Below are 20,821 nucleotides of genomic sequence, written 5' to 3'. Positions count from 1 at the left end.
AGTCTACTGTCTTATAAATAAAGGCATAAAAGCCCCAAAAATTAATCTTAAATAAAAGGTACTTAGTTTATTTCTACCACTGCCATAGGTTTATTTAATCTTGGCAATTTGTCAGCATGTCTCACTTGCCCTGCTCTGACCTCCAAAGCAGAGCTTAATGTAATGGGATGGCAGATTTTTATGATATGACATTCAAATTATAACATTTATGTAGAAATAATTCCGTCGCATTTTTTCTTTAAAACCTTCAAAGGAATGTGTTTTCATTCTGATACGGATAAATAGGAGCTTAAAGCATGCTACTTTAGTTCCATTGATCCAAGCCGGAACACGATTGATTGATTACAATTTAAATTTAGATAATCATGCTGTGAAAATTCACTGCCACTTTTGAGATTTTAAAGTTGGCCCCCCCTGATGCAGAAAGGGTTGAGAAGCACTGGCCTAAACCATGCTTCTCTCTTGATATTATGATTCTGTTACTGTGAAGTGTGAACGTTGGCCAGAAAGTCAGTCATCTGTCAAAAAGATGGATAAAGGAATCCATCATTTCTTTTCCAGGTAAATGTGTGAAGTTTCAGAAGAGACCCGGAGCCCTTCTGTCCGTGTCAGACAGCTGCGTCCAGAAGCACTCGCCCACCACGCGGAGGACCACCCCCCTGGGCTCGCTGGCCAATCAGAGGCCACTGAAGGAGCGCATCGACGCCCCCCTGGGCCCGGTGGCCAATCACGGGTCGCTGAGAGAACGCATTATCCACCTGCTGGCTGTCAAACCGTACAGGAAAGCAGAACTCGTGTTGTGGTTGGAGAGAGAGAAAGCCACGACGCCCAAAGATAAGGCTGACCTGGGATCAGTGCTGGACGAGGTACATTATACTCTGAAATAAATGATTATCGTTGCCTTTTTATGTCCAAAACTGTTACTTTTCAGGTAATGGGAAAAAAAAAACAATGGATCCAAAGTAGTTATTATTTACTCACAAGCTCTTGTTAATATTTTCATTGGTTCAATATTTACCACACACACACACACACACACACACACACACACACACACACACACACACACACACACACACACACACACACACACACACACACACACACACTCTTTCCAGTTTCACTTATTTATTTATTTCCAAAAATAGTAGATCCACAAGCTCACAACGCTTTGCATTGCAACTTGTGAGCTTGTACATCTGCTATTTCTGCTACTTTTTTTGTGACACTGTAGTATAAATAACCAACCATGTAATGTTTGTACTGTTGTAGCCTTCTATTGCTTTAGCCTCGGACCAAAGAAGCAAAGATTTGAGTAACAAACGTTTGCTTTAAAAAAGATTATTCAAAGATTTGCACAGATTTTCAAGATGTTTTAAAAATAGCAGATCTACAAGCTCATAGCACAGCACTCTGTGCCGCGCTATGAGCTTGTAGATCTGCTAGCTTTGAATAGCCATTCAAATAAAATAATGGATTAAGTGGTTACACAGACGTGTTCCCAGTCTTAATGGGTTAAATACCAATCAGTGATATTTTCTTAAACCTGTCTTCTACCCTGAGCATCCCAAACTAACAAAGTGTGTTGGAATTAGGTGGCTTAAGGCAGAGAAGTAGTCGTATCAATTTGTTTTGGGAGGTCTGAAGCTTAGTTTTTAGTGACATTGAGATGGTGGAGAACCAAGAGGTGCGAGCATAATCAAGATGGCATTGAATGAGGGCTCCAGCTAGAGTCTTGAGAGCACTTTTGTTGACAAAAGAGGAAATCCTTGTTCTTTGATTAACTTTCTTGATCACTTTTTATGTGTCTCTGACAATCTTGGAGACTTTCCCAAACAGCCCCTGCAGTTCCGTGTTTAATGCCCGTACCTCTTTGTTTTTATCCCATCTGTGCCTGAATGCTTTTGTATTTTAATGTTTCCATGGAGTGTAATAAAAGCTTTCACCACAACTTCTGGCACATACCGATATAATATACTGTAGCTCAATGGCACAGACGGGGTTAATCACCTCTTTATTGAACAAAACAGAATATTTCGGAAAACAAAGGGCAATCCAATTATTTTATTTATATTATATTTTTTTTACTATTGTCAAGTAAAATGTCATGATGGTGACAGCCCTAGCGCTGTGTTAAGGTAATTCTGAAGGTGGTTGGGTGTGCTGTGTGGCTTTCAGGTGGCTAGGGTGAATGTTAAGGACGGCAGCTACGTGTTGAAGGAGGAGTTGTATAAACAGCTGCAGAGAGACAGGCCTGGATACGCAGAGGAGGAGAGACAGCTGACCAGCAGTAAGACAGACGGGAAGGAAGACAGACAGCTGATGGGCAGGATGCTGACCGGGTGGGTGTCTACCCGAAGTCCCCTTTTAATCATTAATTAATTGAAAATGAGATTGTGAAACAGTTATTTAGGGGGGGGGGAGTCATTTTTGTTGCTGTTGTTGTCTCTGCCAGGACTATGTTTTGCCACCTGTCCGTCCGTGTCCGTGTGTCCGTCCGTCTGTGAACAGCTACGTGAAACTGTGTACACACACTCCCTGAATGCCAGAGCAGAACCTCTGCCCTGCATTTTTCCCATCGGCCTTTTATAGCGCCACCAGGAGGCCGATTTGTGATAAAAACACATTATTTATATTACTCCTACACATTTTGTCCAAACATCACGCAAATCGGTACATATTATCTCTATAGTCATGTGATCAAGACGGATCTGTCTGATTTCTTTTACAGTCAATCTTGATTGGCTAAGATTGGCATCTAAAGTTTGCACGAGTGAGACGTTTTGAACAAAATGCCTCAAATCATGAATGCAGCGTCCGATTGCCGTGAAGGTTCACACACGCCTGTTTTAGCCACACCAGGAGGCCGATTTTTGCAACCTGACCTGGCAGAGACCTGTGCTCCAACGTTTTCTAGTTAATATAAGTGTTATAGCTCTATATTCTGCTATAGTATGTTTGTTCAGTAACGGGTCTCCCCGTCTCTCCAGCTCTTTAGTCAACAGAAAATGCCTTTTCAGGCCGGGATACTAATTTAATCCAATCTGAAAAGAGAACTCATACAGTATACAGGATTAACAAGTGAAATGGGAAGTGATTCAACAAAAAAAGATCTACAAGCCCCCACCACCTATGCATAAAGATCTACATCTACAAGCTCACAACACGTTGTGTATGCGACGCATTGTGAGCGTGTACATCTGCTGTTTTCGGCGTGCAACACCGTCGTATCACAGAGCATAAATGAGGCATAACGGTGTCCAGGTGTTCCTCAATACAGCGCCTGCCTCAACCTGCTAGCTGTGGAGCGTTTAGCATTCTTAACAGTTTGGCCCGTTCTGCTGTAAAGCCCCATACTTTCACAGTTATAAACGCTACACTGTTATTTCTGCAACAGTTAAACTTGAAAACAGCTATTGACAGCTATTTGCCCAGTCTCCTAATTGGCATTTTCTTCCTTTCTGTTTTGCAGGAAGCTGCAGGTTCAAAGCAGTGGCAGCAGCGGGCAGTCGAGGGGTGTCCACGGCAACATGTCCATCCACAAGGTCCCAGGGGAGTCACCGTCCGTCCACAAGGTGTCAGGGGAATCATCGTCTCATCAGAGCACAGTCAGGAACCCTACCATGGTAAAAATGATATATCATTGCTAGCAGGCAGAAACCATGTATCTCCATAATTCATAATTATTCTTTTTTTGCAATTTAATGCCCTACTTCTTCGTACAGTGTCGTGCAAAAGTAGTGAAAATAGTCAATCTACACACTCAATGCGCTGCAATGCAACGTGTTGTGAGCTTGTAGATTGACTGCTTACACAATTTTTGTACAGTTTTAAAGTGAAGGTGTGTAAGTGTGTCTGTTGGTTTTATAAATGCTGAACCAAAGTATTAGCAAGAACTTATGACTAAAGAATAACTACATTCGTTCTTATTTGCATTTTCTGAAAAGTGTTCTGAAAAGTTTGTTTTGGACATACACCCGACCGCAACGTTTTGTTTCGATCTGGTTATGAACATGAACATTTGCTAAATGTAAACATTTGTAATGAAGTTCCATTATTATAATTTTTTTCATCTTGCAGAAACGTCCAGTGCCTTCAGACGCGCAGCAGGACAGCCTGGCCGCTAAGAGACAGCGACCAGCGAACCAGAGGCTGCGACCGCAGCCGCCGCCCGCCAACCAACCGTTGATCTCCCAAGGTGGGCGGGACCCTGCGACAGCCACGCCCACGCCCACTCCGCTCAACCCCAGTTTCCTCACAGACACTGCGTTTCAGAGGACCAGTAACCACGCTGGCAGCCAAAATGGTGTCTCCCCACCACCTATGCACAAACTGTCTAGTTCCCCGGACACGCCGCTCTGCGTTTCAGACAGTGCTAGGCAAGGAGGCCCCACCGCGGGCGCACAGAAGAGGGCGCCGCCGGGCGACTCAGACCACAGGAAGAGGAAATCCAAAAAGCACAAAGACAAGGAGAGAGAGAGGTTAAAAAACAACCCTGGATGCTTAGAGAGCAGCCCTGACCTTAAGCACAACCCTGACAAACTGGACAGTAAGAGTTATTTATTTTTTTGCTTGTTTGTTTGTTTGTTTATTTCAGTGGTTCTCAAACTTCAAGGACCCCATAACTCAGAGTTACAGACCTGTAAGGATCCATTTAGAACCCCACTTTGAGAACCACTAATTGATTGATTGATTTAGCTTTGCCTTTTAGTCATGGTGATGCGACGTGTTGTGATCTGGATCGGCTGTTTTCAAATAGCTGATGCATATAGGGTTAAAGTGTGCTATACTAACACATTTTGCTTAGGACCCCCTGGAATCTCCTCTAGGGCCCCTGTGTGGCCCCAGACAGCACTTTGAGAACCACTGTCTTACACTGCCTTAGGCATAACTCTATTGCCTCCCTGTTAAACTTTCTACCTTTATCATATAGGAGATAGAAACACAATAGAGTGGGAGCCAGGGAGCTGCAGAAATCCATATTTGCATTTCCTGTTTAAAGCTTGAAGTCTTTCCTGTTTTTGTGTGTGAAGGTAACTCCGCCCATGTGGGAGGAGTTACATCTGGCCGGGTATAGAGATGAGTGATTAGAGTTTATTGCACCGGACCGGACCTGTTTTCCTGTGAATATCGCATTCTCATGTGTCACGATGTGGCAGCAGCTTGCGCTTTGAAAACACCTAACGTATGTTAATGTAACTTATGTGTTATTATGACGTCACTTGGAAGAAGTACTCAAATAATTTCTTTTCACTTAAAGGAGCACATCACCCATTTCAACCTACTCACTATCATTTTAATTATAATAAGCTCCATTTAGGTCTGCTCACTCTGTGTCTCAGAGGAGGGCTGTGGACAGTTCAGGAACCTGCCTACCAGTGACGTCATTAGGCAGGTTTGGTCATTTCAAAGAATATTTCAAGCTTTTTATTGTATTTTTTATTGATGCAAGAACAATGGCTTCCATTTCAGCATGCCAGGAAGAGACAGGCTGTAGTTTGTATTAGCTTGGAATCCCCATTGATGATGTCACTGGTAGGCAGGTTTCTGCAAAATATGTCTCACCAATGAGACATATTTTGCATATATATACTTACAGTACTAAATGCTGCAGTATTCATTAGAATATCCGGTTAAAATTGTACTCTAGTGCATAATCTGCGTAAATATAGCTACCGCCACTACCTTATGCTATGATCTCTGCTGTGAAATGACTCATGGCACGCCTGAGTATCATTGCACACAAAAATAACACACATTGCCACAAAATAACACATTACCACTGCTTGTGCTGAGCTGTTGACCAATCACAGTTGTGTGTGTGGTCTCTTTGAGTGAGTGTTTATTTTACCGGCCGTCTGTACACTTAATACCCATAAGTCCTGTCTGTGTTCTTTTTGTTTGCGTCGCTGTCTGGTGGAAACCTTGTATGTCCAAAACCATTACTTTACAGGAAATGGGTGGAAAAATAACCTGCCCAGCGCAACCACAGTGTCACACAGTGACACCTGGTGGCTGCCCAGTACAACCACAGTCTCATTGTCATTCTCTCCTGGGTCATCGGGTGTGTGTTTTTGTTTTGTGGCTGGTTGTGTGGACAATAAAGCTATCTTTAGCTTTGTGTGAGCGTTTAGCAGATGAAAATAAATCTTTAGCTAACTGACAAAGTGTCATTGGTCATCACAGTCCTGTTGAGTTAGTTTATATCATCATCTGTGTGTGTTTTTTCAGATCCCAACATCACAAACTGTGTGAGCTCACCACTCCAAGGCAAGCCAGATTACCTGACGTGAGTACAAACAGGATTGATGAATTGATTGATTGGTTGATTGATTGATTTTTTTTTTTCTTCATGTTGTATCACTGCACATTTAAATATGCTGTGTATTGTATGTTGATGGCAAATCTCATCTCTAGGCATAGCAAAGAAACACTATACTGGCACCATACTGCCATCTTCAGGATGGAAGGAGAAACGGCCTTCAGCCATCATCAACTTTATTGTCACATCACTCATGTTCCATGTCGCCCCATATAGGACATATCTGACCATCACCAGCGTGGAGCAGCGTCAGCGCTACCAGGACGACTTTTGTGCAGAATATGACGAGTACAAAGACCTACACTCCAGAATCGCCACCGTCACACAACTGTTTGTCCAGCTGGGACACAAAATCAAAACACTGTCACCAGGAACGCAAGAATATAAGGTACACACTATAGAAATAATACGTATACTGTCCCTGGGAACGCAAGAATATAAGGTTCACATACTATAGAAATAATATTGTATACTCATATACTGTCCCCTGAACACAAGAACATAATGGTACACACATACAGAAATATTAGGGGCTATGTGTGTCCACAAAAGTGTTCTTTGAGTGAAGGAGTGCTTTGGACATCATGTCCAGAGCTACATGTGCACTGAGCCAGACGCCTCTGCTCAGTGACTGTGGGCGTGTTTCTCCAACCCTCTGCATAGCAAAGTGACATTGATGAGCATCACTCCTCTACCAAAAGTTCAACTGTTTTCAGCTTGAGTTGCTCAGAGCGCTCCACAAAAACGTTGTACACCGAGGATGCTGGAACGCGAAAAGCACTTTTTAAAGTGAATAATAACAATTGATTGTTTAACGTTTTGTACCATCTAGATACTAGAAGACCAAATACTGGAGAAGTACACAAAGTATAGAAAGGTATGTGATGTTATCTTTGAATTTGAATAAATGCACAAATACACATTAAGATAAAATAAGATTAACCTTTATGGGGGCACACACACACACACACACACACACACACACACACACACACACACACACACACACACACACACACACACACACACACACACACACACACATACAGTACACACACACACACACACACATACAGTACACACACACAGAGGGATCAAGTTATGTTGAAAACCTCTGGTTTCTCTCATCCGTACAGACGTTCCCAGACGCACGGGCAGAGAAAAGGCACTGCCAGTACCTCCACGAAAAACTGTCCCACATCAAACACCTCATCACAGATTATGATGTTCTGCACAATGCCTCCTAGCAGCGCTGCGAGTACCTCCATGAAAAACTGTCTTACATCCACAAAAAACTGTCTCACTTAAAACTTACCATCACAGAATACGATGTCCTACCCTTACAGGTCTCTACCTCTGTGTGTACAATTGGCGCTAGATGGACCCTTACAAGTCCATTTGGTGTGATATTTTACTGATACACAAAGCTTCTTTTTTTTTAAGAATACAGTAGCTATCAGACCACAGAGTGTGAAGTACAGGCATTGTCCCTGATGAGGGAGAAAAAAGGTCAAAGGTTATTCCAGTTACTGGGGCCACGCCTTGACGCTGCGTTCAGGCATGGAGCCTGACCTGGGATCAGGTCCTGTTTATAACCCGGTCATTCATTGTTTTGCAAGTTGTTGCTGTCGGGTGCAAATCTTGCATGTCCAAAAGTGTTACTTTTTCAGGGGAAAAAAGAACCGTCTTCCAATCTACTTAATCACAAGCTCTTTTTAATGCTTTTCATTAGTTCAATATGTATAAAACCCACAGACACACTAAACCACTTTCACTATTAAAATATGTCCCAAAACAAAGAATAACATACAACCTCACAGCACTTGCAGATCGGCTATTTTTGCTACTTTTTGTGTGATACTGTTGGGCATTCATTTATTACATTAAAATGTAAAATATATAGATACAAGGTTTCTGCCCGACAGCAACAAAGTATGATAAAGGTATAAAATATGTCCTCTTATCAAGTCTGTAATTTGGACACCCAGTAAAAACCCTCAGTTCATTATCAACATCAGGCCAAAGTCAAGGGGGAGAGATGTTTTCTCCCCTGTGTGTCTTGTATTTCTGTCCGTGGATAGTCTTGTAAACTGCTGACGGAAATTTGGAGCTGTCATTTATAATCACAATTGTAATTGACCAATTTGCTCCATTTATTTTCTTTTTTGCAATACTTAACTTTACTTTCATAATGGAAGACCAATATAATTATATTGACAAATATAACAAATGTATAATAATGATATAATTGTTGAGGAGGACCAATTATATCAAGTTAGGTTGAAAATGGGTGTTCCTTTAAGGTTTTGTTACAAAGATAGAAAGTATTTATTGACCATTCCCTTCTCTTTTGAATGACAACTAAAGGGACAAGCATGGAGGCTAGCCTTGGTGACTGATGCACAGGTTTGGTGCTGGGAGAGATTTACTATGTGCCTTCCTCCCATTTTAAGGGAAATATCACATATTTGATGTAAAATGAGCCTACTGTCTTCTGTGTATTCCTCCATGAAATGCGAAAGTGTACACCCGATTATGTCAAACGTGTGGTTTCATGTCATCAAGTGTAGATTCCTTACGGACGATTACGTGAAACGCCATATTTGACATCATAAGGCACAGAAATACACTGAAGACATTTTCCCCACTCCTCACAACAGAACAATGGGATTTAGGATCAAAATCTGAAACAATTTCCCTGCATGAGCCTCCAAGTCTAGTAGTAAGTGTTTTCAAATGCCCTACATTACACTACATTCTAACTTTTTAATGCTTTAAACTACTGATGTATTTATTATGAGACACGTTCTTTTTTTCTTTTTCTTTTTTATAATGGGTTCCTCTGTCCTGGGTCTGAAGTGTGATGTCATATTAGTAGCATTTGTAAGCAGGAGGAGATGACTGGGTAGCACCGAAGTATGACGTCACTTCCGTTACCCCCCCAGGGTCACAGAGTTGTTTTTCCTAATCTAAATCTTATAGACATTTTTTTTTGTTCCAAAGATTTCAAAATGAGTCCAGCGATTTTACTCATGTATATGAAGCATCAACGGACTGTGAAAAGGTACTAATTTATCCATAGAGTAAGAAAATAAAGGACCGCCTACAAATAGACTACAATTCTCAGGCTTACCTTCTGGCTAGGGACGGCAGTTTTGCATTAATCCAGACTGTTACAAGAAAAGGCAATGACTACTTGTAGGCTGCAGATTGTATTCTACTGAATGTTAGTTGAGGGAAGTTAGACTTTTCTAGTAGTGAATTTCCAAGCAAACCACCAATGTCACAGTGTCCACAACACATACAATAGCCATAGCCTGCCATTTTCAACTTTCACTTCAGAATCTATACTTTGACTCAAGGACTGGGGTTGAGTACTTTGTCCACCACTTGAGGGGGGGGGGGGGGGATACGGATTGTGGAGATCATCAGTGTAATAGTGTTTAAGTGCCACACAGCAGTTGATTGAAGATCTTGATTAAGTTAAATAACAGTTGATTGCAGATCTTAATGAACTGTGGATTTTGTCATGGCTGATGAAAGAACCACTTGAGTCTAATAAAAAGGACAGATCTACAAGCAAAAATCACTAAAGGAAGATCACATTCATCAGTGAAAGTCTTCTAATCGTTAATAACGATAACAACGATGAGAATAATAAATGGTTCATGTTTAGTTTTTTTGGGTCAGATGAGTGCACACTAGATCACTGGTTTGCACCGTCGGGTCCAGCAACCACCAGGGGTCCAAATGGACCCTAAGGCAGTGGTTCTCAAAGTGGGTCCGGGGGAGTTCCAGGGGGTACCCAGCTAAATGATAGATAGTTAGGAACAAAATGGACCCTTATGGGTCTGTAACTCAGTAAGTGTACAGTTTGGTTCCATTTGTACACAGAGTTAAATTAACATTGATTTTACAATATAAATTGGGGTCCCAGAGATAGAAATGCCATTAAATGGGGGTCCGTAGCCCTAATGCATGTCAAACAGGAGGTTTGACATCCATTTTCAAATGGGGGTCTGCAGGCTAATATGCGTCAATTTGGGGGTCCTTGACATGAAAAGGTTTGAGAACCACTGCCTTAAGAGGTCTATAACTCATTTGGTTCCATTTGTACACTCTCAACGTTAACACTGAGGGTTTTACAGTGTTACACTCGCAAAATAAGGACAACTGATGCATCTGATGCCTGAAGAAGGTCCATTGACCCAAACGTTGCCTAAATAAAGTTGTCTTTATTGTGCAAGTGTAGACTGTGTGCGGATCATTTTATTGTATTCTAGACACCTGATCCCTGCCTACGCACCTGTCTCTGAGCTGATCAGACCTGGCTTTTTCCTGTGATCCCAGAGATTTAAGAAATATATATAATCAAACTGAGTGTCCTTGAAATTCAAAAGGTTGAGAATCACTGCACTTAATGTTTTTATTTGTTAACATTTTTAGGGAAATATAATCTCTATTTCATGCACAGGTTGTAGGAGAGAATTATTTTTGCATTATTTATGAACTGCATTTTACAAATGTCCAAAACCTTTTTTTCTTTCTAAATGGAAAAAATAACCGTCCAATGGATCCTTGTTAATACTTTTCATTGGTTCAGTATTTATAAAACCCACACACTTAACCACTTTAAAGAAAATAGCATATCTTCAAGCTTGTAGGTGGGGTATCTTTGCTACTTTTGTGTGACACTAGAATGAATGACAGCAAGCCATTCATTTAACGAAAAAAAACAAAGTTGAAATATGGAGATAAGAGGTTTCCGCCCCAACAGCAACGATATGCATTCTGTTGCATTTTTTAAAAACTGCATTTTACAAATGTTATACTTTCTGTTGTTCTGGAGTTCAAATAAAAACAGAAAACAATAAAACCTTCCTCAAGGTGATCTGGGTTTTGAGTTTTCATTGTTTAATGCAAAACACCCTTTTGAAAAAAACACAACATTTTTTTTTTTTTTTTTATTGTGGTCCACTAAACACATTCAACACTCAGTCACTAAACAAAACATGACAACTTGCTTAAAAACATACTCAAGTTTTCAAAGGTACAAAAATATTTTCCAGAAACCTAATAGTGAAAATAGAAGATGATTGTACAAGATCAGGCGCACCAGGGGAGTACCGGGAACTGATTCATGTGTACATGAGTGACGTGTGATGTGATGTTTTGGACTTCTTTATGTGTGGGTGTATATATATATATACTATACTAGAAAAAAAGCTCCCTTCTGGGGTTTGGCCACTTCCTATATGTGAAAGCCCCCTGCACACGCGCATGCACACACACACGCACACGCACACGCACACAGAGAGAGAGAGATAATCCCCTTGGAACTGATTCATGAATGACGTGAAATTGATGACGTCTTCAATAGCAGCAGATCTCGCGATATCCCCCTTCCCCATTGACGCACCAACAGACTAACATAGTCAAGAGGGAGAGAGAGAGCACGACACACCAGTGAGAGAGCGGCCCTCTTTGCTGGGATTTCAACCGACAACGTTACCAAACAACAATCAACTACACAACATGACGAGTGGGTACCTTATGTCTTTATATCGCTAAGGGATTTGTTTGTCGATTCGTCGTGTCGTTTTTTAATCGATTTGATCACCATGACAGCCTCGGCAGCAGTAGTTAGTTAGTGAACATGGCGTCCGTCTATTTGCTGGAAAAGAGACTTGGACGAGCCAAAAAATAGCAGATCTACAAGCTCACAGTGCGTCACGGGTGTGACGTGTTGTGAGCTTGTAGAACTGCTATTTATACCGTCCTACGACGGAGCATAAATACAAGCAATATATGTTTTTTTTTTTCACGGAACGCACCTTTTAAAAGCGAGTTGTTTTGATGTATTTATATTTTCTCACACGCTAGTGTAAGTGGAAATGTTCTAATTCTATATATGGATTTAAAAAAAAAAGGCGATTTGATGACTTTGTTGGTCCTCACTCACAAGGCGATATGACGGCGTTTAAAGACATTTGTAACACAGGGTGTGTAGCCTACATGTGTTCTTTACATTCTGAACACCGCCCGATGTGTATTAAACCCACAGCAGGGAGACAGACGATGCATCGATATTCGATCATATCGGGTGTTATTAGTGTTATTAGTGGCGGACGGTGTTGTTCCGTTTGATCAGTGTTTATTTCGTCACTACAGTGTTATTGTCTGAGCTGCTCAACAGCGCCTCCCTGCCACGTCGGCTGTTGTTGTCATCAGTGTTCATACAAGTTTATAAAGCATAACACTAAAAAAAGAAAAATAATATATTTAATGATAATGAGCTATGCTAATAATTAGGTGATTCATTGATTGATCACTGATAGATCATTTTCTTTGAATAACTCAACTTACTTAAGTAACTGAACAACTTGCTTTTATTGTTTTGTTAAAGCTCTATTAAAAAAAGAATAGTGGCTTGATGCGTTTTGAGCTTGTAGATCTGCTATTTTGTCTATACATTCTTAGAAATGTTTTACCTAAAATTGACACTCTCCAAATAGGGACTACTAGTAACGTAAGTTACGTATGTAACTATGGTTCTATGAATCCTGGATGACTGCCAGAGGCAGTGCTTAACACTGGATATATCCGTCTCACGCACGTGCAGTCGAGTAATTAATATCAACAAAGTCACAGCTGTGACATAATGACGGTGGGCGTGGAACGCAGTAGCCAGCGTACATAAGCCCACAGCCGTCATTAATGACTTCCCTGCGGAATCTTCTCGCGAGATTCCGAGTGACAGGGAACTCTGGCAGTCATCCAGGATTCATAGAACCATAGTTACATACGTAACTTACGTTCTATTTCATCCTTCCTGACTGCCAGAGGCAGTGCTTAACACTGGATGACTAATATCAACAAAGTCACGAGGAATCTTACCTTGCCGGGAACGGCCTAGGGGACCCCCAGAACAGCGGTTGCCACCGCATTGGTTGCAGCCACATTGACCCTATAGAACCGGGCAAAGGTGCATGGTGCAGCCCACGTGGCTGCTGCACAAATTTCGCTCAGAGGAACTCCCCGTAGGGCCGCCCAGGAAGTGGAAACGCTCCTGGTGGAGTGGCCTCTGATATTATGAGGCGGTGGTAGGCCTCTTGATCTATATGCCTCCTCTATTGCCATGACAACCCATTTGGAAAGCCTCTGTTTGGACAGGGCATGCCCCTTTCTGTGCCCACCATAACAGACGAATAGGCTGTCCGAGCGACGGAACCCAGCAGTCACCTGTATGTAATGTCTCAAGGCCCTCACCGGGCAGAGCTGCCTTGCCAAAGCAGCCTCACCCTGCAGGCCTGAGGGGTCATAAGCCGCCAGTTGTATGACCTGGTTAGTATGGTCTGAAGCCAAGTTCTTGGGCAAAAACGAGGGGTTAGGCCAAAGCGCCACCCCCGTGCCATCAGAGTTCCAGCGTATGCACGCGTCACTCGTCGATAGGGCATGCAGTTCACTCACCCGCTTTGCCGATGCCATTGCAAGAAGAAAGGCCAATTTGGCTGAAGCCCACTTCAGTCCTGATCGTTCTAGGGGCTCGAAGGGGGGGAGACGAAGAGCCTCCAGGACCAGGGTTAAGTCCCATGAGGGGTGTTTCACGGCCCGCGGGGGGTTCCGCCGCTGGGCCCCACGAAGGAACCGGGTCACCAGAGTGTGGGACCCCACAGTCTGGTTGTCCACCCTGCAGTGACTGGCCGAGATCGCGGCCACATAGACCTTCAGTGTCGACACTGATAGTCTCTTTTCCAGTAGAGATTGCAAAAAACGCAATATCATCGGCACCGAGCAAGACTCAGGGACCTCTCGGTTCACCCCACACCATTCCGAGAATATTTTCCACCTGTTTGCATAGATTGCCCTGGTGGAGGGTGCTCTTGCGTCCAACACGGTCTGGATCACAGCCTGGTCGCACAGACTCAGGAGCGGGTCCGGCCCCTCAGGGGCCACACGCACAGTTGTAGGCGTTCCGGGCACGGATGCCAAATGCGGCCATCCAATTGGGACAGGAGATCCTCCCTGTTGGGGAGGTGCCATGGAGAGCTGCAACAAAGATTGTGCAGCGCCGAGAACCACGTCCTCCCCGGCCATGCCGGAGCAACTAGCAGGACTCTGTGGTTGTCTTGCTGGACCCTGTGTAGCGTCAATGCTATCAGCGGAAAAGGTGGGAAAGCATACAGGAGGTGATCTGGCCATGGGTGCGCCAGAGCATCCTGTCCTAACGGACTCGATGTCTCCGTCAGGGAGAACCAAAGAGGGCAGTGTGTTGTGGACTCTGAGGCAAACAGGTCCACCTCCGCAGCGCCGTATCTGTGCCAAATCTCCTCCACTACCTCCGGGTGGAGTCTCCACTCCCCCGAAGGAGGTTTCTGGCGTGACAGAAAATCCGCCACCACATTCTGTGGCCCTGGCAGATACATAGCCCTCAGGCTGGGAAAATGAGGGAAAGCCCACATGAGGAGTCGCCGTGCCACTTGTAACGACAGGGTCGACCTGGTGCCCCCCTGCCGGTTCACGTTGTAGACAGCTGACCTGCTGTCGGACCGCACAAGCACATGCCGGCCCTCCAACTGCGGTACGAAGTGTTGTAGCGCTAAGAATATAGCACGAAGCTCGAGCACATTTATGTGCTCCGTCCTCTCTTGCCTCGTCCAGAGCCCCCTCACAGCCCTGTGTTGCCATACTGCCCCCCACCCGGAGGGAGAGGCATCCGTCACCACCACCTCGCGACGCGAGGGGATCGAACCCAAGGAGACACCTCTGGACAGATATGCCCTGTCTCTCCAGGGCTGTAGTGTGAGGAGGCAGCTGCCGGATACCCTGACTCTCCTGGACCCGTGGAACTTTGGGTCTAGCTGTAGGCCATTGACCCAGATCTGGAATGGCCGCAAGCGTAGGAGGCCCAGTGGCACTACCGCAGTCACTGACGTCAGCATCCCTAACAGCCTGAGAAAAAGGCTGAATCTCAACTTCTTGTTCCCCCGAAACCAGAGAAGAAGCTGCAGGATGGCTTCCACCCGTTGAGGAGTGGGAGAGGCCAGCATTCGGCAGGAGTCCAGGGCCAAGCCGATAAATACAACCCTCTGGCTGGGAACAAGGCAGCTTTTTTTGTGGTTGACTGTGAGACCTAGTCGTGTCACATGACGTATTAGGGCCGCCGTATCCCGCCCCACCTGTTCCCTGGTTGGAGCACAGACCAACCAGTCGTCCAGGTATGGGAGGATTTGCATGCCCCGGCCCTGCATTGGGGCCAACGCAGCCCGCATGCATCTCGTAAATACCCGAGGGGCCAGGGAAATCCCGAACGGGAGCACCCTGAATTGGTAGGCCCTGCCTTCGAACGCGAAGCGCAGGTACTGCCTGTGATGCGGGGCTATAGGGACGTGAAAGTATGCGTCTTTTAAATCGATTGAAGTGAACCAACTGTGCACTTTGACCGTTTGGAGCACATCCGCTGTCTTCAACATGTGGAAGGGCAACACCTTCAGGTAGGCGTTGAGCCCCCGTAAGTCCAGTATAGGGCGAAAACCTCCGTCTTTTTTTGTAACCAAAAAATACATTGAGTAAAACCCACCTTGCCGTGTATGTAGATCTAGTTCCTCGATGGCATTCTTCTCCAGGAGGGTGGCCACCTCCTGTCTGAGTGCCTCGGATTTGGTGGGATCGTTGACGATGGTCATCCTGATCCCGCTGTAAGTGGGGGGGCGGCGGCGGAACTGGATACTGTACCCTTGGGAGAGCGTGGCCACCACCCAAGGGTCTGAAGCGCAGCTTTCCCAGTAGCTGAGCTGCTGCTGGGAGAAGCGTCCCACCGCCGGCCCCATGCGTTCATTGCCTACCCCTCTGGCCCCTTGAGGGGCGAAACCCAGACCCTCGAGCCCTCTGCGTTTGAGGTGCCGGACGTGGAGGGCCTGGGCGAGTAGGGGCGCGGCGACGCTGGTCGGGCTGCTCGAAGGTCGAGGACCTCGGGTAGCTGTCCTGCCGCGGCTGTGGCCGGGGGCGACCGGTGCCATAACCTGGCGCAGGCCGTTGCCTCACTGCAGGGGAAGGCCCCTGAAGGCTGGCATACTGCTGCCGTGTCTGGTTGGCCTGGAGGCTACGCTCCAAGGCCTGCTGTCCTGCAGGGCCAAACAGCTGCCCCGGGACCACGGGGAGTGCACGGAGTACCCTCCGGCATGGCTCCGACAGTGGGGACTGAGCCAGCCACACCTGTCGGCGCGTCAGAGTCAGCGTTGACAGTAATCTGCCAAGCTCCGTTGTCATGTAGGCGAACGCTTCCAGAGAAGCGTCGCTCAGGCTCTGGACGGAAGCGTCCATGCCTGGGTTAGTGTCTGCGGCAGACGTAGCCTCCGCGCCTGAGGGAGCCGCCGTGCCCAGGGGCTGCAGAGACTGGGACAAGGCCAGCAAGATATGTGACAGAGAGTTGCCTATGCGGCCGACACGGGCCGCTGCGTCGTAGCTCTTGACCAGCAGGTCATCTGTGATGCGGCATTGGGGCCTGGGGCAACGGGAAACCGGCCGCAGGACCTCATCGGGTGAGCATATCAGGGAGGCGATGGATGGCTCCACTGATGGCATGCTGCCCAACCCGTACCTGTCCGCATCCCGCATAGACGCCAAGGCCCTAGCGTCGGAGACCCGATGGGTCTGGGACTTGGGGTCTTCCCAGCACCTGTGGAGCTCCTGAATGTACTGCTCTGCGGGAGGTACAGTGAAGGCAGCCTGAGGTGGAGCGCGTCTAAAGAAAACGTTTGCAGGCCTTGCTGCTGCCGGGGCCTCGTCCTGGCCCAGGCGTGCTAGCGCCATCCGGATCACAGGCTTGATTGAAGCCGAGGCAGGCCCCGAGCCCGCTCTAGACTCACTTCCCGACCGTTGAGAGCCGGGGTATGAGGTGTGGGTGGCCTCTTCTGCCTCCTCTGGACCATCATTGAAATCGGTACAGGAGGCCATTGTCGACAGTGAATCAACCTCCCACCCTGGGGCAGGGGCGGCTGCCGGTGGACTGCCGGCCCGGGGAACAGGCCTGTCCGGTTGGATATTAAGGAGCAGCTCCTTCAACTCCTCAAACTGGGATGCCAAGGTGTCTACCTTGGTAGCCAGATGGTCCTTCTTCCTCTCCTTGCTGTGCGGGGCATGACGGTGCGGAGACCCTTTCCGCCGCCTGCCTGCCTGTGGAGGGACACCAGATGGGGGCATCCGGTCCTCTGGCTGCTGCCCCTCCACTTCAGCCAGTCTGGCCAGCTTCAGATCATGCGGCATGAAACTGCAGTTTGTGCACTGCTCCTCTGTCAGCCCCTGCCTTAGGTGTGCTACACCCAGGCACCTGTGGCATTCGTCATGGCCATCGTCGGGCAACAAAGGCACCGCGCAGGCGCGGCACGCATGTGCCATGGCCAGTATATAACGGAGCGAAAACACTCCGGAAGGAAAAACAAAAAACACCCACTAAGCGTGCACGCTTTGGGAACTTCAACTCAGTTACTGTGGAGCGAAAGCACCCCTAGTAACAAACAAAAAACACCCAAAAATGGGAAAGAGCTATAAAGCTGAAATAAGTATTATAATACGATCCACTATAGGGAGACAGTTATAATTTCAACTCAAAAGAAAACACCGTAAAGAGCGGAAACACTCAACAGGTAATCAAAAATTCTTAAATCTGCAACATAGGCTGTTCAGTTTACTGAAACATGCAATTCAACAGAAAATGCAAATTAAATATATATATATGGCGTCTTTCCAACTTAAATAATAAAGAGACAGAGACCGAAAACAGACTCTGATTACTATACCAACCTGTGCGTTTCCCACAGCGTGGCCGCGCAAACACTGCTCTGCTGGGGAGCTATGTTGGTCTTCGGAAAGAACAGAAAATAGCGAGCCTTAATCGCAGCCCTTGGAGGACGCGACACGCGAAGCTCCAACCTACTGTAGGTTACAGGGCTCCCTGCGAAAAAGACGATGGTTTAGTAGTTTGTTTTTTAGAACCTCAAACCTGCAACGCGTAGCTTGCGAGAAGATCAAAGGGAAGTCATTAATGACGGCTGTGGGCTTATGTACGCTGGCTACTGCGTTCCACGCCCACCGTCATTATGTCACAGCTGTGACTTTGTTGATATTAATTACTCGACTGCACGTGCGTGAGACGGATATATCCAGTGTTAAGCACTGCCTCTGGCAGTCAGGAAGGATGAAATAGAACCACCAATTTTGATAGTGGTTAAATTGTAATGTTTCTCATGTTTTTGTTTTCTTAGATTTGTTTTTTTCAGTATCCTAGTTTAGGTAGCATGTCGTTTAGTCAAAGGCTAGATAAGATTCATTGTGTACCTGGTATCCTAGTTTCTTTGAGGCACTACATTGTTCTCTCTTCACTTCACTTATGTGCTGATTATCATAGTTATTGCCCTTTTTATTGAATAGGTATCTCTATTTTATCTTTGTGTTGTTGGGTCACTTATTGTTTTTGTTTGCTGTGTAGGAGGAAACCAGCGTGAACTTGCACGCGCCAAGAATGCCAAGAAAAATGGTGGTGATTCGAGTAAAAAGAAGAAGGAAGAGGATGGCCTGTCCGCCGCTGCTCGTAAGGAGAGGTACTGTAGGAACATGTTCATTATTTGTCAAAATGAACAAAAACTGTATTACACCAGGCTCTGTGCATAACTGTAGTCCTGGGTTTCCAGAAGGTTTGCACACCTGTTCCAGTTAATTTATTTGAACTCATTTTGCAGTGTCAAGCTGTGGTTCCTTAAATTAAAAAGGTTGAGAATTAATTACTTAACCCATTAAGACCTGGAACCCATCCGTTTTTAGATTTGAGCTAAAAAGCATTATTTTACACTTTGGCTATTCAAAAATAGCAGATATACAAGCTCGTAGAGCTTGTAGATCGCTATTTTTGAAAAAAAGTGAAAATGTGTGCAAATCTTTGAATATATATATTTTTAAGCGAACATTTTTAACTAAAATCTTTGCTTCTGGGGGTCCCTGGAACAAAATATTTTGATGGGGGTCCGTGGCCAAATACATATCATTTTGGGGGTCCTTGACATGAAAAAGATTGAGCACCACTTAAATAGAAACAAACGTTTTTCAGAAAGCTGTTGAGATTTAGGAGACATGTAGAATCGGCTTCAGGTCTCAATGGGTTAAGCTAGGGGTCTTCAACGTTTTTCAGGCCAAGAACCCTTTAGCTGAGGGAGATGAAGCAGGGACCCCCACTTCATATTGTATATACTTAAGTTGCATTTTAAACAACAGTATACTATGTTTATTCTGTAGCTCAAGCTGCTCCATCTCACGTCCTGTATTCTTCTTCTTTCAAAGGGATGCAGAGGTGATGCGACAGAAGCAGAAAAAGGCCACCGACCCAAAGGGCCCCGAGACGACGGCAAAATAACATCCTGTATACAACCCTTAGTTAGTTCCACATTCTTCTCAATAATCGTGGGAACTGACCTCACATTTTTCAAGAAATCTAGGATTCCCTACGGAAAATGACGACATTATGAAATTGTGTTATTTTACCCGTGTGAGGGTGAGTTAAAAATGGTCCTGCATGTCTCATTCATGGCTTTTTTCGACTACAAGGACTAAGCGAACCCTTCAGTGTCGTGGAACGTATTTTCACGGGTTCTGGGTTTGTTTCCATACGCTATGGCTTGGTTTCAAATAATGTTCCTAGAACCTAGTTTGCGCCCTGCTCAGGAGGTGGTACTAACCCAGAGTTCTGGGATAGTGAAAATTGCCCATTTACATGCTCTCACAATGCGTGTGGTGAGCTTGTAGATTGACTATTTTCACTTCTTTTATGAGTTTTCCTTTTGTTTTTTAATGGCAGGGGTAGTTCTGGTTATGGAAACTGGTTCTGGAAAGTTCTGGATTAACCCTTCGTAGTCTAAAAAAGCCAATTCCGAGGAGATTTCAGTGTAGCAGCAGGTCGAAGGAAGAAAAAATGTCAGCACAAAACATCTGGTCTAACTACTACGTAACTATTATGTATTTTTGTATCAAAGTGTCCCCGCTGGTTCCAAATAAAGTGTATGGTTTTAGTTCATGCTTACTTGATTTATTTTGTATATTGGCCCAAAAATCAAATTTCTAGTCACTTATCTCCGTACCTCAGCCACAGATGATGACAAACGGTTGGCTTTGATTTGTTTTCATGTGTTTCATGTTAAGTACCAAGTTGTTTAGATTACATCACGTCATGAAGTTTGAATCGGGTGATGGCTGGAGAAATGACAATGTAATAAAAACAGCATTTTCTCAAGGTAGTCTGGACTTTAATGTATAATTTATCTTTTGTTCAAGAGTAATACATTTTACACAGGTTGCAGATGGGTTATTTACCTAACCATATTAACCACATAAGCTCTATATCATCACTGTCGGGTGGAAACCATGTATGTCCGAAACATATTTTAAAATGGTGAAAATGGCTGATATACAAGCTTTGTAGATCGGCTATTTTCACTACTTTTGTGCTACACT

General features: G+C 45.0%; 2 protein-coding genes across 2 annotated transcripts in view; both read left to right on the top strand.

The window, feature by feature from the left end:
- Positions 1 to 11,163, top strand: part of LOC311042210 (RNA polymerase II elongation factor ELL-like) — a 38,551-nt gene extending 27,388 nt beyond the window's left edge. The window contains exons 5-12 of the mRNA XM_084052804.1: positions 562 to 866; positions 2,179 to 2,342; positions 3,473 to 3,626; positions 4,081 to 4,549; positions 6,232 to 6,289; positions 6,539 to 6,710; positions 7,155 to 7,199; positions 7,459 to 11,163. Coding sequence (XP_083908930.1) covers positions 562 to 866; positions 2,179 to 2,342; positions 3,473 to 3,626; positions 4,081 to 4,549; positions 6,232 to 6,289; positions 6,539 to 6,710; positions 7,155 to 7,199; positions 7,459 to 7,569 — 1,478 coding nt within the window. The 3' untranslated portion in view covers positions 7,570 to 11,163. The remainder of the gene's footprint in view (positions 1 to 561; positions 867 to 2,178; positions 2,343 to 3,472; positions 3,627 to 4,080; positions 4,550 to 6,231; positions 6,290 to 6,538; positions 6,711 to 7,154; positions 7,200 to 7,458) is intronic.
- Positions 11,164 to 11,730: 567 nt separating this feature from the next.
- On the top strand, positions 11,731 to 20,379 carry serf2b (small EDRK-rich factor 2b). The gene is made up of 3 exons (XM_084081967.1): positions 11,731 to 11,864; positions 18,810 to 18,921; positions 19,655 to 20,379. The coding sequence occupies exons 1-3, from the start codon at positions 11,858 to 11,860 to the stop codon at positions 19,725 to 19,727; spliced, it is 192 nt and encodes a 63-aa protein (XP_083938093.1). The 5' UTR covers positions 11,731 to 11,857; the 3' UTR covers positions 19,728 to 20,379.
- Positions 20,380 to 20,821: the final 442 nt, after the last annotated feature.

The sequence above is a fragment of the Gymnoscopelus microlampas genome (genome assembly GCF_963454915.1).
Source record: "Gymnoscopelus microlampas genome assembly, chromosome: 1".
NCBI lineage: Eukaryota > Metazoa > Chordata > Actinopteri > Myctophiformes > Myctophidae > Gymnoscopelus > Gymnoscopelus microlampas.
Note: the sequence above shows the minus strand (reverse complement) of the source record. Positions and strands in the feature narration are given on the sequence as shown.